Raw genomic sequence first — 19,542 nt, forward strand, 5'->3', positions numbered from 1 at the left:
AATCACAATAAACTACGTGGCTCAACTGTGAATATAGTCACATTGATATAAACTGTGAAAAGTGATGTATCCAAACAACTTGCAATATGACAATATTGGGAGGACTGGGCAGAATTGAGAAGTGTGTCTGTGTTTGGGGATAGTGGTAAACTGAATCTTCCATTGTGAGAAGTCAGCAGACAACCCGTTCAACTGAAAAATCACTAGGGAAAACTATAGGCATACTATTTTGAAAAATGGAGATAAACATCAAAAGAATGAGCTGCAAGCGGTTGCCTCTAGAGTTCGAAATGAAGGGGAGGGAGAATCTGCAGAGTGGAGCTATTCAACTCTTTCAAAATATGTGCATGTATAACTTTGATAAAAATTAATTTTAAAAAACAGATCAACTGAGGCTATATTATGAAAGACTTTCCTACTGGTTAAGGCCACATCGACTTAGAAACAAACAGCTATACAACTTTGAATAAGGTACTTACTCTTTAAGTCTTACTTTCTGTCTAGCTACAAAATACATAATGAAAGATAAGAGCTGCCTTAAAGGGCTTTATAGATATTAAATAAGTGTGTAAACTGTTTAGCACAGTGTCTGGCACAGTGTTTATAAATAGTACCTAGTATTCAATTTGCAATCAGAGGGTAATAATTATAAACTTTAAAACAGGTAAGTCATAATCTCATGTATTTTACAAAGTAATGGCTATTGTGGGGAGGACAGTTACAAAAGAAAAGAGCCTAGAAGCACAGAGACTATTTAAAAGGACAACATTTGGATGAGAAAATAGAGGCAGAGCCACGAAGAGAAAGGTAAGGATGCAAGGGATATTTCCCAAGTGATGATCTGACTATATATGAAAAAAAGAAAAAAAGGGGAGTCAAAAAAATGTTCTAAATTAAGCAATAAATAGATGATGATGACACTAGCTGAACAAGAGAATACAAAGAAAGAATTATGCTGGGAGGAGGACATGAGAAGAGAGGAAAGATAAATGAGGTTGATATTACACATATTTAATATGTAGGTCTTAGAGTACAACCAAGTAGAGATATCCAGTATGCAGGTGGAAATCTGAAACTAGAAGAGAGGTCAGGGCTGGAGATATAAATGTGTAACCTACAATCAAAGGTTGAAACCATACAAATTAAAAGAATATTCATTTGACATGCTCCATAATAGATATTAAAGGAATTTGTTTTTTATAAAACAGACAATGGAAACGAAAAACAAGTTGTTTTAATGTTTTGAGGACTCTCAATATCAACAACCCTGATATAGCTACGAGGTCATTGTGAAGTACAAATGAGTTAATACACACAAAGCACATGCCACAGTATGTGACATATAATAAACGCTCAATAAATTTTGGTTATTACTATCAGCATTAGTTCCAGATAGAAGCAGTGTTTATTACATGGAAAAGAGAGGCAGAAAAAAAATCCACTGAGATATGGAACTACATATTCTTTTCCTTTCATTTTTCCATCTTTTCTACAGTTATATACTCCTTTAAGTATTGCAGTTAAAGTATTATTTTAAAACCATTAGTAATATGTACCTTTTATCCTTAATTATACTATAAAATACTTGAGGAAAAAATAATTTTTTCTACTTTTTCTAAATATTCCCTATATGGACATGTATAGTAATGTACACTGAGTACTCAACAAATATTGTCACAAATCCTTATAAGGAAACAGGATAATCCAAATAACAAAGCAAATACATAAAAATTGGAATGATATTAAAAGCAAGAGATCTCAAAGCCAACATCAATGTACAACAATTCAAAGACATACAGTAGAGTGAAAAAGTGAGGTGAAAAGCTTTGCTGTCAACCACAAGGAACAGAACACACTCACTTTGCTCTCCTCTGGATACAACGATTAGGAAAAATACTAAAAACACTGAATTATGTCTGAAAGAGAGCAACTGAGAAACACTTTAAGAACTGAGGGTGCTCAGACTGTAAAATAGAGAAGGTTGGCCCTCCTGCCCCCGTCCTCCATCTTCAACAATGAGAAAAAGCCATCCTATGTAAAATGATTTAAGATTTCTCTGTTGTCCAGAGGCAACTATCAAAAGATGGCAGCTACAGAGATCTAGACTTCTCTAAACTCAAAAACTTAAAACAACAGATCTCTTCTAAGACAAAGATATTATCAGAGATGTCATGAAGGTACTCAAGCAAAGGCTGAAAAACAGCTTGCCAAGGATGTTGTGGAAAATATCCAAGCAGGGGAAATTGGTTAGAACTCTGAAGTTTCCTTGCAACCCTGTAACCGTATCAATGAATATTACTGAAGATCTGCTTCAGAAAGGACACTGTCCTAGACCTATAATACATACAAAAAAAAGAGAGAGAGACACACACACACAAAGATCTCTGCTGTCAAGAAATCCATAATGAATAATAATAAAATACAGTTTGAGACCATAATAGATGTCACAAAGCACTATTTATTAATTGCCAAATGAATTGTATTCATATATAAAAGTCTTCTAAGGAGGAGAAATCCTTAAGGTTAAACAATCAGAAAAGGTTTTTTAGAATAAATGAGATATGAGGTACTGAAGGAAAGATATGTATGAATGTTCTGAATCGGTGGGCAGCTCAAATAGAAGTGAAAGGCAAGTTAGAGAAAAACCTGTTTGGCTGCATTAAAAACTTGTTTTGAGAGAGAAGAGATAAGCTGAAAGGGCAGATTGTAGCCAGAATCAAACTGTGCTAGGCAGTGAACACCAAGCTAAACAGTTTCAAATTTATCCTGCATGCAGCATCTGTATCAACTACTCAACTCTGCTAAAGCCACAGGCAATAGTAAATAAACGGAAATAGCTGTGTTCTAATAAAACTTTATTTATGAATACTGAAATCTAAATTTCATATACTTCCAAGTGTCACAGATTATTTTTATTTTTTTTATTTTTTTTCCAACAATTTGAAAACGTAAAAATCATTCTTAATTCATGGGCTGAACAAAACAGACTGTGGGCTGAATTTGGCCCAGGGACTGTAGTTTGCCAAGCCCCGCATGACACTAAGCTGCCTTCTTCAGCAGTCCTCTAAGGTACATTTGTCCTTGAGCTTCAGGGACCAGAATAACATATTCGTTCAACAACTGCACACACATGAATGCACACACTTAACCAATGTCTAAATCTAGTAAGTGTCAGAGGTTCTCTAAAACAAAAACAAAAAACAAACCCCAAAAAAACCCCTCCAAATTGTTGATAATGAGACATTAGGACAGAAGCAAGACATTTTAAAATTCTGTAATTTATTTTCACACAGTAAATGGACTTAGAGAGTTACAAACTATTTTTACAGAGCCTCTAGGTTACATGGAGGGATGTGTAAAATAGAGTACAATCAAGGGGATTTGAGTTCTAGTCCTAGCTCTGTCATTTATTTACTCATTATATGATCCTGAACAAGTCACTGTCAATCTTCTGGCCCTAATGTCTTCATCTGTAAAAGTGAAGGGGTACAAGTTACTAGATGATCACTAAGTGCTCTCTCAGCTTCAGCACTATATAATTCTACTCCTACTTTAAAAGGCCAGACAGGGGATGACAAAGATCAGACAAAAGTGATAATTAAAGACACAAAAAAAGAGAAAGACATTGACTAAACTACTGGGAAGATAGGACAAACAGGTAGGGAAAAAAGGCCCCAAAGTACAGTATTGCTAAAATCAAGGAAATTTTTTAAGTATCAAATGCAAAAGAAAATTCAAGGAAGAGAAGCCAGCAAGAAAAATTCAAGAAGAGGAGTATGCCCATTAAAAAAGAATGAATTAGCTAGCTAAAAAAGTGACAGACTTGAGATTGGAGAGTATTGTGCATGCTTCCAGGAATCATAAAAGAAGTCAGGGAAAAAGAGAAGACTGAAGATGAGTCTAGGGAACAGAAAATAAAGGCATGTGGTCCAAAACAAAAAAAGGCATGTGGTCCAGAAAGAGTAGGGGAGGAAAATATCAGAAGTCAGGATGAGATTGAAGCCTCAGGTAAGGGAGTTAGTCTTAAAGGAGAGGTGTTTAATCTTCAAAATCCAAAAGGTAAAAGTAGCATTGCAGGTATGTTCCTGTGAAAGTGTATATTTATATTATGTTTTTTTTAAATCAAATTATTAGGAAAATAAACCTAATACTGGGCTTCCTTAAAGCGAAGTTCCACCTATATTATATTTTCTAATGGTCAAAAATTTAAGAAAACTAACTTTGCTTTTCACAGGAATGAAAACTAGCACTATGTAACTCTAAAAGAAAATTTGTTTTTATATCTCTCATAGCACCTATCACTGCCACCCCTTCATGAGTGTTACTTTTGTAGAAAAGTACGTACCCCCTACTTGGAGCTCAATGAATACTGGTGTTATCCTTAAAAGCTCCCAAGGCAAGAATTCTGATTAATTCATCTGTTTATCTGCTTTGCAGAGTTGGTGGTACTTGATGAATAAATACTGACACATAACTGAGTTTTTAAAAAACTGTCCTTGCAAAACAATCATCTGATAAAGCTGGGAAAATATTCATATCGTAATACACAACTCCAATAACACTTGCAGTGTCAGAGCTTGCTCAAGTAGCTCAACAAATTGCTTTGTAGCCCCCCCCCCCAAAAAAGAGAAGAATTTTAAAGAACATCACTCAAAAATATCAAGATCCAACACAGCTAATTTCAACCGACGCTTGCCTCTATTTAAGGTATATGAGAAATAAAAATCCAAAGCATTCGCCTGATGATCAACCAGTTAAAAATACACGTTTGGATACCCTGTAGATATTTATAAAGCCAACAGAGATACTATTAATATATTGAAATTCACTGGCCAGTGCTGGATTCTACCATTAATCTTCTCCTACTATTCAAGAGAAGCCAAGAAGTCAAGCCTTCTCATATCACTTGCTTTTAAGAATTTAAGAAGTCACCCAAACCAGCATACACAACCCAACTACAAAAAGTAGTTCAGCTCTCCATATGGTAAGACTTCGCTATCTCTTACCTTTTCGTCCCAGTCACATTTACTACTTTTCAACAATCTTCGGTAGGCCCCATTTAGGCAGGCCCATAGTACTACCAAGTAAGAAACAGGAGTTCAAAAAAGTCCTAACAGTTAACCGCCCTCCCACAAAGCTCGAGTCGGGTGTAGATTTCACAAGCCCTGAAAGCTACACACTGCCACTGTCAAAACCAGAAGCAGCACCGTCACCCTGTCGCGCCCATCAGCCACTGTTGCAGAATTTTTTCTTTGAAATTACCTCTCTACCTCGGCTCAACATGTTAAATAACTACTTCAGAAGCTACCTTCTCCCCCAGAGCTGGACCCGATTCCTTCCATCCGCTCCTTTATTTGCCCAGCCCCACAAACCCAAGGGGAGAGGTCTCCGCTCCCCCGGCCCCCTAGACCCGGTCGGGTCTCCCAACTGCTCGCCGCACCCACCGTGCACCCCCACCCCCCACTCCAGCGCCACACACCTCCTCCTTCCCCCACAGGCGGGCCGGCCCACGAGCTGGGCCCGCAGCCGGCCCCTCGCCCCCGCCTGCGCTGCCCCGAGCGGCCGCAGGCCTCGGGCCTAGCCTCCTCCGCCGGCCCCTCACCTCCTTCGGGACCAGTTGGTTCTCCTCGCCGGGCACCATCGCTCAGACTCCGGCCGCTCCTCTCCGCCCTGCCGGGGGAGGGGGAGGGTGACGGCGGCTCTCTAGCTCAGGAGAAAACAGCAGCCGCAGTCATCCTCTCCACCGCCTGCGCTCCGGCTACCGTAGAGGCCTCAGCCTGGGCCTTAGACACCAGCGCGCAGACACCGACCCAAGGTTGCTGCTGCTCCTCCGCCGCCGCCGCCGCCGCCGCCACCGCCGCCGTCGCCTTCGTAGTCGGCCCCTCCCCCAGCCCGCTGCAATCAATGGAAAAATGGCGGCGGCCGCTCTCGCGAGAATTCGAGCTGTCGGGCTCCGAGCCTGGCGCCTGGCGCCCCAGGTGCCGAGACAGCTGTCGCTCGCATCTAATTACCTCAGCTCTCACTCAGCCTCGGGATGTATAAAATTAGTTGAGCGGCCAAGCAAACGCTTTTTGGAGAGGGATTCTGGACTGTCCATCTCGGGACTCCCTCTGCCGGCAGGGAAAGGACCAGGCCTCATGGTCCTCCGTGCCTTCCTGGGCTGTTCGTACTCCCTGCCGGCCAGGGAGGGACTCGAGCCTAACGCGGATCCTCTGGCCCTACTACCAACACTATTCTCCCTCCCCGTTAAGAAAGCGTCTGAACTCCCCTCTTCACAGACCCCCGGCCTCTGCCTAGAAGAGAAAGCATCACGGGCTGCCTCCCGGCCTCTGCCCTCAGACACGGTCCCAGCCAGAAAGGAAAGGACTGCGTTTTCTTTTCCCCCCCTCCCCACCCTCCCGAGGGTCCGGCTCGAGGGACCTCAAGGCTGGTCTCCTGCCAGGGAAGGGGACAGCCCATGGCTCGGAGAAGTGGTATCACTCTCCCTCTAGCCCCCTCCATCAGACCAGCATTCTCTGGGCCATTTCGGGGAACTTCCTTCTCCGACAGGTTCAAGTCTGGGGCTGAGAGCTTCACAGAGCAGGGCTGCAGTTTGGACCTACGATCCTCTTTAAAAATGTTTTTAGAGCACTTTAATCTCCTCTGGCAGTAAGCATTGTGCTCTGTTTTATAGGCAACAAATTTTGCAATGATTATTTTTCCAAATCCTGCTCGTTCCTCAAACCTCCCTGTATGAAACCCGGTGGGGTGTTCATGAAGACTTCTGTGGTACAGCTATTTTACAGCACGCTGAGATAATATAGTCCTTGCCATCTTCCTAACGCCCACAGCATTAACTGCCTGTACCTGTGCTCTCCAAACTTTTTTTGATTGCACTTCCCTATTACAAAAAAAAAAGCCTGTATACTTATGTAAGTTATATACATGTCCTATTGTGGACGACATAAAGCATTTTCAAAGCGTAAAAAGGATAGAAATGAAATACACATTTAAAGTAACTAAGTTATTTTCTATATTGTCTTTTTAAATGTCCTTGTTATTCTCACTAAAAATATTTAGTGAAAGCAATATGATTGACTAGGTTTCAGTGGTTTTAAAAATCTGTAATACTTTATGAAACAGTTATTAAAATGTGTGATTCAACGTTCAGGTTATTTCTGTACTTTGTTTTAACGGCTGTCATAAGATCAAAAAGATAACTCACAAAAATACGTAGATCCTAATAGAAGAAGTACATCTTTGGCTGCTCTTACTAATGAAAGTATCCATTTTTATCACTTCCATCCACCAACCATGAAAAGTTTTTGTTGAAATTCAACTAGTAACTTTCTGTCTTCCCTGATGTCAGCCAGAAGATGTTGCATTTTTATATATTTTCAAAACTCTTTGAAATGCATTGCCCGGAAGATTTCTCTCAACGGGTTGGAAAATTCTGTCTTCAAGTTTTAGTATATTCATGTATAAGGTTTTTTAAGAGTACTGATCTTGTCTTTATTAAAATTTTGATATTTTGTTTACCATAGATTTTTGCATTAATTTTGACTTTTTAAAATATTGCATTTAGATATTTATCTTGATTGCTGAGTTTGGGGCATCCCCTTAAATTTTGTGCCTGAGGTGACTGCCTCACTTGCTGCACTGTAGTCCCAGCCTTGGATAGCACACATACATCATTTTACATCAAAATCACATAATGGAAATATTTCCAAATCTCTGATTTTAAAATGTCATGCCCACTACTTAATAAGATGGCTTCTGTAGAGCTCAGGCTAGAAGCAGATGTCATTTCTGTCATCATCTTTTTGCTTATGCCTGCTTTACTATCTCCAAGTCATGTTTTCTTCCCAGAAATCTTTTTCAGCTACTTTCATTTTTGTGGGGGCTAATTTAATGAAATAATAATGTAATTGGTAAATCTACTTAACCCAGCACACATAAACTGGAAGAAATCACAATATATTAAAACAGAAGAAAATGAAGAAATCTCTGAATTATTCTCCACGTTGCCTAACTCACACTTTTCACTCATTAATAGTGAGATGCCAGTGTTGATCTATATATTAAATATTTGAAAAGACTTAACTTTTGTGTTTTTAGGTAAAAATAAATATTTTCAAAAGTTTTAGTATTTTCTTCCCATGATCCAGCTTCTCTGGTTGCACACTCTTCTCTTTAGATGCCATTGGCATGAGTATACTAGAACCTGATATGTTGGTAGGTATACAGTAAACATTTATGGAATATTATATGAATTGATTAATAAATGAACAGAGATGTATAGCTACTCTTTCTAGTAAGTAAAGTTACTGATACTACATGTATATGTGTTTGTTTATTTTATATATACAGTTTATGTCTCCAGTCCTGACTTCTCCCATGGGCTCCAAACTCATGCATCCATCTATCTTTTTGATAACTCAAAAGATCTCAAATTTAACTTTACCTAAATAAAACATTTGATTTCCCAGTCTCCCTCACCTACCTCCTGCAACATTTGCTCTGTCATTTCTCCCCACCTCAATAGATTACACCATCCTCAGTTCAGTCTATCAAGCCAAAAACTCGAGAATCTTCGTCTTACATTTAATTCATTACTATGTGCTGTTGCTTCCTCCTCTGAAATATATCCCAATCCAACCACTTCTCTTTATAACTACTGCTGCCCATCTCACTCCAATCACCATCTTTTCTTGCCTGGACTAGTGCGTCTGTCTCCTAACTCCGGGCTCCTGGTTTCTACTCTGTCCCCCAACAATTCATACTCCACATAGCATCCAGAGTGATCTTTTGAAAATATATCATATTATGTCTTTCTCTTAGTTAAAACCTTTCAAAGAGTTCCCATCTGGCTCAGCATAAAATCCATATTCTTTGCCATAGCCTGTAAAACCCAGTATAATCTAGCCCTATCTGCCTTGTTCATCTCTTCTGCCACTCTTCCTCTTACACCAATGACCCAGCCACTCTGCCTTTATTGAAACTTTTAAAATACATCAAGTTTACTACTGCTACAAAGCCCTTGGCTTGTAATTCCCTTTCGCTAAAATGTTCTTCTCCCGAGTCTTTGCTCTTATCTAGTTCCATCTTGTTATTTGGGCCTCCCAAATGTCAGTTTCTCAAAGAGGCCTTTCATGACCACTCACTCTAGACTAGTTTCCTTAATGCATCTTCTGTGCATGGAACAGTGCCTGGCACATAGTAGGTGCTTCATAAATTTTTGTTGAACTAATGACATTTTTTACATGAGATTCATGGGAAAAAAGAAAGTGCTAGGACTGTTTTCTTTATAACGTTTTTTGGATTTTCTTCTTCCTTTAACTTAAAATGTTCATAATATAACCCCAGTCAAAACATGACAAAAATGTCAGAAAAACCAGATTGGAGAACACTCTACAGGATATCTGGCTAGTATTCCTCAAGACAGTTAAGGTCGAGAAAAACAATGAAAGACTCTTGCCATAGACCAGAGGAGACTAGGGAGACATCACAACTAAAGGCAATGTGGTCCCCTGTATGGAATCTTGGAACAGAAAGAGAACATTAATGGGAAACCTGGTGAAATCCAAATAAAATCTGTAGTTTGGTTACTAATGTTCCAATGTCAGTTTCTTAGTTTTGACAAATGTACAATGATAATGTAAGATATTAACCATGGGGGAAGCTGAAAGGGGTATATGTGTACTCTCTGTTTGGTGTTAGCAACCTTTCTGCAAATCTAAAATTATTCCAAGATAAAAAGTGTATTTTGAAATGTTCATGGTAACACTTAAGGTATTTCTTTCCTCCTTTACATTTCAAGAAACCTGTGAAACATTTCTATGTTTTACGTCTTTTAAAAAGCCGTATAATCAATTGAGAGAGTAGCATTGACATATACATACTACCATGTGTAAAATAGATAGCTAGTGGGAAGCTGCTGTATAGCACAGGGAGCTCATCTCGGTGCTCTGTGATGACCGAGAGGGGTGGGATGCGGGAGGGGTGGGAGGGAAGCTCAAGAGGGAGGGGATAAATGTATACATATAGCTGATTCAGTTTGTTCTACAGCAGAAATTAACACATTGTAAAGCAATTATATGCCAAATAAACAAATTTTTTAAAAGCCCTACAGTCAAAGTCATATGTCACAATTTAAGAGCTAGTGATAATGTTCACCACTATAACTGGAACTATTAGTAATAATGCTAAATGTATTTTGTAAGTGTGAATGGAGGATTTCACCATGGCTATGTTTTAATGGGGTTACAAAGAAGATTTTTAGTCAGTGTAATGTGACTTTGGAGCCAGACTAAATTGGCTTGAGATCCAAGCTCTGTTGCTTTCTCCATATAAGACCTTTCTGAACCTCTTTGTTCTCAACTAGAAACTGAGAGTAACAGACTCTTGGCATTTACCAACTTAATATTTTCAGTTTTGACCAGAAAATCTCATGATACATAGCACTCTATAATTGAGCTAAAGAGGAAATTTGAATTTTATACACTGGCCAGAGTATAGGGGACTGTATTGCTGAGTAATTGAAAGAATAAGCTGAAAATCGGTTGCCTGAATTTGAATCTTATCTGTGTTACTATTAACTGTACGGCCTAGATCTCTTAAATTTGCAAGCTTCAGTTTTCTTATTTGTAAAATGAGGATAATAGCTCATCCTTATAAAGATTGTATTAAATAGTAAAGAAAATAATCACAAAATTATAACAGTTGAGATTGGTTGAATATATATCATATATACCTCCAGCCCTGTTCTAGGTGCTTTACACACATTATTTCATTTAATTCTCTCAACAGCTTTATGCATAACTATTACTATTATTCCCATCTTATAAGTGAGGAAATTGATATGGTTACCAAACTCAGGTTCGGTTGCTCACCGCTCAAAAGCCAGTAATTTGAGAGGCAAATGTCAGCAGAAAGGAAAAGTGCTTTAATCAGAAAAGCCAGCAACCTGGGGAGAAGGTGAACTCATGTCCAGAGACCATGTCTGAAGATTCTGCTCAGCCATGACGGTTTTTAAAGGGAAAAATAGGAGGGGGGGTGGTGGGCAGGGAATCTCAGTGAATCATGGACACAGGAGGTTGGGTTCTGCATCATTCTTCATTGCCTGCAGACTGGCTGAATTTCTCGTCAGATGTTATCTTGCAAAGTGATCTGCCTGTAGGATTGCTTAGGGGGGTTGTTGGGGGTAGAAAGCTAATCATTCTCTAGCCAATTAATTCTTCATTCTTTCTTCTTTTTATCTAGGAAAAGAATCAACAGGTTAGGCAAAGCATGGAAAGCAACTGCATTCAGGAAAACATAAGTTAGGAGTCTGTTTCAATTGCTTAGTGATCTCATCTCTATAATTAGGTTTTTAAGGTTAGAAGGGGACAGAGATGGGTAAACAGGAAAGGGGCAAAAGAGCTGCTTTCAGTATCAAGTCTTTGAAGCACTCAACACACTGCCTTGCATATACTAAATCAGTATATGCCAGCTATAATTATCCCAGCACTAGTCTGAGCTCCATGAGGGATTATGCAGCCCTAACAATGTTTGGCATACAGTAGGTGCTTTTAAATATTTGTTGAATAAATGAATTAATAAACTAGTCATTTAGCTAGAGAATACATCTTGTCAATCACCCAGCAACTATACTTTGATGTAGTTTTATTGTTGCCTACTCTTCTCCACCTACATAGAATCTCCACGAAAGTGCTTTCAAATTTTCTTTTTTGAAAATGGCTCTGAAAAGAAATTTGGCTGTTAGCAATAAGATTGAAGAAACTAGTAAAGTGGTGGATCTTAGCCACAAGATAGGCTCTCTGGCTAAGTTACAGAGTGGAATGTAAAATTAGTCAATGGCTTATATTTGTGATGGAAATGACAATATCAATAAAGAAACAAGAAAAAAACTATTTTGGAAACTATTTCAGTGGCTGTTTCTACAACCGGGGGAAAAAGGTCATGAATGGACTTCCCTGGTGGCGCAGTGGTTAAGAATCCACCTGCCAATGCAGGGAACATAGGTTCAAGCCCTGGTCTGGGAAGATCCCACATGCCGCAGAGCAACTAAGCCCATGCACCACAACTGCTGAGCCTGGGTGCTACATCTACCAAAGCCCACGCATCTAGAGCCTGTGCTCCGCAGCAAGAGAAGCCACCGCACTGAGAAACCCCTGCACCAAAACGAAGAGTAGTCCCTGCTCACCACAACTAGAGAAAGCCTGCGCGCAGCAATGAAGACCCAATGCAGCCACAACAACAAAAAAAATGTCATCGAGTAGGAAATGTAGTAAATATTGAAAAGATAACTAACTTTTGATGTAAAGATAACATGAGCAGGAAGCATGATATTTGAGAAACTGTAACCCAGGAAAAACCTAGGAAGATGTACAAATATTTTTATGAAGCAACGGAGTGAATACGTTAGTGGAGCTCTCAACCTACTTTGACCTTAAAGAAAGATTGGTTCAAGGGCCTGAATTAGCCTTTTCCATGGACATAAACTAAAAAAGAATCATTGCCCCAGAAGTACTTGCCTCATTCCAAGCTGAAGAAGTTCATAAAAGAAAAGGTTTAGAGGTCAGTGTGTTCAATGGCATAAAAAGAGGCTCACATCAACAGAAAACACCTTGGCAAACATATCAAAGGTGGAGACACAAACATGAGAGCTTACAGCAACCAAAGACAAATTGACCATGATACATTCAAGCTTTCTCTAGAGTTTTACAAATGCTCAAATTTCAACATTGAAGAATAAGGAGGAGTCTAATAAAATAAAGCTGGAAACCATGGCATTAATCCTTGGAAGTGATTCCATAAGATCTTTGCAATAGAGTAGTATTTATAAATTTGGTGTTTAAACAGATCTCAATATTCCTTGAGAATTTCAGGGGCTTCTTGTGGTGAATATTTTGTCATTGCATTGTCATGAAACAAAAACAAAACTCAGAGGTGCAAAAGAAAAGATGGTCATTGAACATTTTTAACTTGTGCATAGCAAAATATTAATACAAAGTCAAAAGATGAAACATCATCTGGAAGAATATTTGCAGCAAATATAACAAATAGCTAATTTCTTTAATATAAAAGAGCTCTTGGGCTTCCCTGGTGGCGCAGTGGTTAAGAATCCGCCTACCGGTGCAGGGGACACAGGTTCGAGCCCTGGTTTGGGAAGGTCCCACATGCCGTGGAGCAACTAAGCGGGTGCACCACAACTACCACAACTACTGAGCCTGTGCTCTAGAGCCCGTGAGCCCCAACTACTGAGCTCACAGTACTGAGCTCAACTACTGTGGGAAGACATTCTGGAACCTTTTTGAAACATTGAAAATGTTGAAGTATGTGGGCCGAGCGATGGGATTCAGAATGTCCTGCTTGAGCAGTGGAGGAGCTGAGGGTGCGGGGCGTGGAGACTAATATCACCCTGTTTGGTCCTGAGGGATGGCTGGTTAGCCAAAGACGGGTAAGATTCCTCAGAGGAGGAACAACCTAAGACAGGCACAGCCGCAGAGGGGCCAACAGGGGTGGTGCATAGAACCTTCCTTATATCACCGTGTTTGGCCCTGGAGGATGACTGGTTAGCCAGAGACGGGTAAGATTCCTCAAGGGAGGAACAACCTAAGACAGGCACAGTCGCAGAGGGGCCAACACGGGTGGGGCACAGACCCTTAATCCTTTTGAGAGAGGTCTCCTGCCCCCAGGGCTGCTTTGCTCTCCACGCCCAGCTCAAATCAGGACCCAGGAGGCAAACAAAGATCATTGCCCCCAGTCATGTGAGGCCTTTGATTGTTTATGGGATTAACCTGGGAGTGTTAGACCCTTAGGCTATGCCGAGAACCCAATAAAAGCAACTTGGGATCAATCAGCGAGGCTCTTGATCCTAGAGGTCTTGAGTCCCCCGGTCCCATCTTTCTCTTCAGTCTGTGTCTGTGTCTTCTTCAAGCTTGCGGCACCCGTCACTCACCTCGAGTCGCCGAGTTGATCCCGGCAAACTACTGAAGCCCGCGCGCCTAGGGTCCATGCTCCGCAACAAGAGAAGTCACCACAATAAGAAGCCTGTGCGCTGCAATGAAGAGCAGCCCCCGCTCTCCACAACTACAGAAAGCCCACGCGTAGCAACAAAAACCCAATGCAGCCAATAAATAAAAAAATAAAATAAATAAATAAAAATTTTTGAATAGAGCTCTTACAAATCAATAAAGGAAAGATGAGCAACCCAACAGAAGAATGCTTAAAGGAGATAAATTGGCACTTTATAAAAAAAGAATTACAAATTGCCAAGAAACATCTGAAAAGATGTCCCACTTTACCCATCACTAAAGAACTGCAAATGTGAAAAACTGCCATCTTTATTCTCAGGTTAGCAAGACTTACAGCGAAATAAGAAATTTAAATTTTGTAGAATATGAATTAAACTTCCTTGAAGGCAATGTGGCAATACATACATCAAAATTATACACAAAATGCATACTTTAAAAAAAATTTATTTTTGGCTGTGTTGGGTCTCCATTGCTGCACTCAGGCTTTCTCTAGTTGTGGAGAGCAGGGGCTACTCTTTATTGTGGTGCGCAGGCTTCTCAGTGTGGTGGCTTCTCTTATTGTGGAGCACAGGCTCTAGGTGCATGGGCTTCAGTAGTTGTGGCATGCAGGCTCAGTAGTTGTGGCTTGAGGGCTCTAGGAGCACAGGCTCAGTAGTTGTGGTACATGGGCTTAGTTGCTCTGCAGCATGTGGGATCTTCCCAGCCCAGGGCTCGAACCCATGTCCCTTTCATTGGCAGGTGGATTCTTAACCAGTGAGCCACCAGGGAAGTCCCAATAAGAAGTATACATCTTTTGACCCAGAAATTCTATTTCTAAGATTATCCTACAGCACAAATGAACAAAGTTATACACATAATGATGTTCATTATGGTATTGTTTTTAATAACTCAAAACTAGAAACAATATGAAAATTTGCCAGTAGGATTATGTAAATTATGGTACACCCACACTATACAATACTACATAGTTGTTAAAATAGAATTAGGTGGAAAACTTAAAACCACACTTGATCTTAGCCAAAAGGCTGAGAATTGATGGAAAACTTAAAAACTAATATGGACTAAGTGCAGCATGGTGTGCTGGCTTGGATCCTAAATAGAAAAAGGACATTAGCAAAAAAACTAGTGAAATCTGAATAAAGTCTAGTACCAATACTAATTTCTTATTTTTGACAAATTAACTGGTTTATATAATATTCTCATACTTCATGATTTATATTACCTACGTCATGTAAGCTCATATTATAACTTCCTATAAGTCCAAAATTATTCCAAAGTGAAAAGTTTATTTTTTAAAAAGTGGTATAGAAAGAAAACAAAGATATAATAAATGGGAAAAAAAAGCAAGTTGCAGGATAATACATACAACATTTATGTACTATAAGATGGGGGTTATATACGTACATACTATCATAGGCATAGAAATCTCTAGTGGCATATGATCCGACCCTACCAAAAAGAAAGTTTATGCTGGTTATCTCTGAGTTCCTAGAATAGAGGTTGTCAATGGCAATGTCAAGTTTAGCTGGGATCTTTTACTTTTCACCTTCACAGTAAATCACACTGTGTTCTTTTAATTCTTTTACCAGGGAATGCATGTTTGTCATATAATTTTAAAACAACTAATTTAAAAATAAGGTATGGAAATTGACTAAAAACATGGTGACTGAAATATTGTAAATGCTCAATACTTGAAAACTTTTCTGGGCTTTTATTGTCTGCTTTGGGTCCTTTATTGTATCTCTAATAGCAATCACAAAATGTTATTGAGTATTTACCATGGTCCAGGCCTTGTGTGAACTATTTTACACATAGTATCTCATTACTCCTCACAACAACATTCTGAGCTGAGTACAATTATCACCCCCATTTTACAGACAAGGAAACATGACTCGAGAAGTTAAGTAATTTGCCAAGGTCACTAGGTTGATAAATGGTGGAGCTAGGGTTCCAACCCCAGAAGTCTGACTCTAAAGTCTTTCATCATAGGTAAAGCCTTGTGTGCCTCTACAGATATTATATAATATATTTTAATGTATAGAAATATTTCAGTGGAATATATTCTAACTTTGTTGATGGTTAAGTGATAAGTATAATTTACCTTTAGTGGAACAAAACAAGGAATCACCAACTTTCAATTTTTAACTGAGTGATTCATAGTCTCTGAGCCTTTCTTTTAAACTTTCAGCAAATGATCTTTGCTGCTTGATCTTTCACATTTTAAATATTCAAACTGGTCTTTCAATTATTTGATTTTTAACTAGACTGATTCTACTTTCTAATCATTTTTTAAAGATTTAGTTATTTAATTCTTATAGTCGCTCTTTTCTGTTAGATTATCAATCTCTTTCTACAAATCCTAAAAGTGAACTTTTTCTTTAAAAAGATAATTAGTAGGGAATTCCCTGGCAGTCCAGTGGTTAGAACCCTGTGCTTTCACCAAAAAAAAAAAAAAAGGAAAAAGAAGATAAATAGCAGTTGTTATTCCTTTCCTACTTTTCCTCTTCTTCTCTCTTTTTATAGAGCAGCCGATTTTTCATCAAAATTTGTCTATTGAGAACTTTCACAGACCAGTACAAGTGGGTAAAGGTATATTTTCTCATTGGTTTATGAGTCCCTTAGTAGAAAAAATTGAAATTGATACTGGAATGTTAGTTGTTCATAGAATTTTCTACATGCACAGATTAGGCCATTTTTTTAACTTAAAAAAAATCCAGAAACTTCAACAATTATCTCATTTACTTATCTGCAGGAAGAGTGTAAATTTTTAACATCAATCATCACAGTTTTTGTCAATAATCAACATTTATTGGGTTTCTGCTGTACATACGGCACTGCTGTTCATCAGGAATCAAAAATTCTTAACCAGACTCAATGTCTCATTTGATTTAACTACAAAAACTTCAAAATTTATCATGTGTGTGAATACTACAATCATACAAGGCTCTTTGGTAGGTAAAATATAATAAATAAAACTTAGAAAGTAGGTCATAAAATAGATAAAAAACAATGAAAAGAGTGGAAAATGAGCAAGGGTCATTTACCATAATAAATTAATCCCACTAAATACCCCTAAGGTGTTTGACATTATGGTAGATGCTTAGGAGAGCGTATAGTCAGTGTAGTGACTGATTTCCTGCATAATTGAATAAGGAAGATTAAAAATGATGGGGCATGTAAGAGTTTGATGTCTGAAAAATGCACTCTGAAATTCAATTCAACAGATATTGAGAGTCTTCTGCCAAGGCATGTGACCAGGAGCCGTGCCAGAGAGATGAACAAGAATGTTCTCTACTTTTTGGGGGCTTTCTCTGGGGCTCGCAGCTTGGTGAGCAGTGCTTGGACCAGACTTCAGCTTCCACTCACCCTTAATTGGGCTTCTGTGTGCATTGCACAGCCCGCACAATTGCATGTGGCAGCCCTGTTCGTAATTAAAAGAGGTATGTTAAAAAGATATAGTAGATTATGTGTAAAGTCCTGAGTATGTAGGGAAGTAGATTCTGGCAGGCCATGGCATTTGATCCTCAGATGATTAGTAGGATGTGTGACAGTGAGAAAAAGGAGCCCTTTTATCTATGATTGGCCCATACTGGGTCACATGCCTAATGCAGTGGCCAAAGCGGGAACTGAGTGCTGAGAGCCCAGTAGAGACACCAGGGAAAAGAGATTCCTGGAAGGGATGCAAAACCAACAGGGGGTACTTTAAGCTGGAGGAAAGGGTTATAAACATCATGGAAGATCAAGTGCAATGCTAAGAAGTTAGGCACTTTGGGGTTGTTGGTAGAGACATAGAAATAAATTTTGGTCTTTAACTTTTCCTTATAAAATGTTTGATGGTAGTTTGGGAAATTTCAACATTATTTTACGTCTAGAGGTAATAAGTAGAAATTTTATCTTAAAACTATTTCATGTATACAATCTCATTTCCTAGAAAGTAACCACCATAAACAATTTGGAGTGTAAGCTTCTGGACCCTCACAGAAAGTTGTTTAGCTATTTGTTAGTCTCTAGGGCAATGATCTTCAAATTTTTTGACCTGGTGCTTATTTAATAAAGTACTAATATGTGTTGATATTTGTTTGTTTGTTTATATACTTACATCCTATTATTGGCTAATATCCCAACACCTAATAAACAACTTAAGGCAAAGTTAATCATGAAGGATAGTGAGGGCAAATCTGTATTTCAAGTGCCTTTAACTGTCACACTGGTCAGACTTTTAGCTTCCTAAGATGTCTGAGGTGTTGTACCAAGAAGAGGAAAAGTGTTCCCTCTGCCATCCTCTTGTCTCCTCGTGCTGTCAAGGAGCATCACATTAAAGCAGGGAGTAAAGATAGATTGCCTGGGGTGACTTGAGGCTCTGCCACTTGACTAGCAACTTACTTAAACTCTCTATGACCCAGTGTTGTTGTTGTTGTTGTTTTTCAAACTTAAAATGGGAATAAGAAACATCCCTTCCTCCCAGGGTTTTTGTGAAGAGTAAATGAATTAATAAAGCACTTGGGTGTGTAGTAAACGCCACGTCTGTAATATCAATAAATGCCACGTAAATACGTGATATGGTTGGCATTCTATTCCAACTGTCGTTTTTTGTAGGAATCTTTTGAAGCCACTTTTCTCTTTTGTGAGGACAGGTTAGTTAAAGCCACATCACGAAATCTGTAAATATACCTCGTTGACCCCTCAGGGATCCCCTCTTCGCTGTGGAAGCTCCCCTTATCCTCCCCTGCAAGTGACCCGGGTACAGTACGCGCAGAGGGGCCATCAGACGTGCCCGCCAAGCAGCAGTGCGGATGTCACCCACACGTTAACAAGTCAGCAAATCTTAATTTTTCTTATTTTTTGGATAAAAAGTAAATATGCAGAGGTGTGTGTGTGTGTGTTCTAATATTTTCTTCTCACACCTCAGGGCGTTTTCTTGGGTATTCCCAGGAATGTATCCACCCACATTGGCGGCCCTTGTGCTTGGGGCATGTGCCGCCAGAAATAGATGCACCGGGTGCTGTGGAGAGCTGACCTGTGCAAGCAGGACCCGAGCAAGGCTGAGCCTTGAGGTGGCGGGAAAGGTCAGGCAGAGCAAGGAAACCTGGCAAAAGCCTGCTAGTCAGATCTGAGCTGGAGGCATCATCCAGCTCTGAAAACTCTACCTCAGCTAGTCAGGGAGGCCGCCGAGTATCAGCCCCTACGTATTCCCGCAGCTCAGAGCCGACCAGCAAGTGCGTGCTGAGCACCGGCAGAAGCCCAGCACTGTGCTGCGGGCCTGAAGGTAAGTGGTCACTGCTGCAAGAGGTTTATAGCCTGATTGAGATGCCAGCACTGAGGTAGAATTTCAATAGGAACGATTTGTCTATTAATATGTGAATACATGTACGAGTTACCTATAAATCGCATAGCACAAATGCTGTGACTTACAGATGAAGAAATTAAGCCCCACTTCAGTCTTCAGAGAAAAGGCCTCCTGGAAGAAGGAGGTGGAGTCTGAGATAAGTATTGAAAGAACAGACTTTCCTTCATTAATGTTAAA

At 39.5% G+C, this 19,542-nt stretch overlaps 1 protein-coding gene across 1 annotated transcript in view; it reads right to left on the minus strand.

Annotated features, from left to right (window-relative positions):
* USP47 (ubiquitin specific peptidase 47) overlaps positions 1-5,875 on the minus strand; it is a 105,852-nt gene extending 99,977 nt beyond the window's left edge. The window contains exon 1 of the mRNA XM_057747659.1: positions 5,603-5,875. Coding sequence (XP_057603642.1) covers positions 5,603-5,641 — 39 coding nt within the window. The 5' untranslated portion in view covers positions 5,642-5,875. The remainder of the gene's footprint in view (positions 1-5,602) is intronic.
* Positions 5,876-19,542: the final 13,667 nt, after the last annotated feature.

This window comes from Hippopotamus amphibius, chromosome 9, assembly GCF_030028045.1.
Source record: "Hippopotamus amphibius kiboko isolate mHipAmp2 chromosome 9, mHipAmp2.hap2, whole genome shotgun sequence".
NCBI classification, from domain to species: Eukaryota; Metazoa; Chordata; class Mammalia; order Artiodactyla; family Hippopotamidae; genus Hippopotamus; species Hippopotamus amphibius.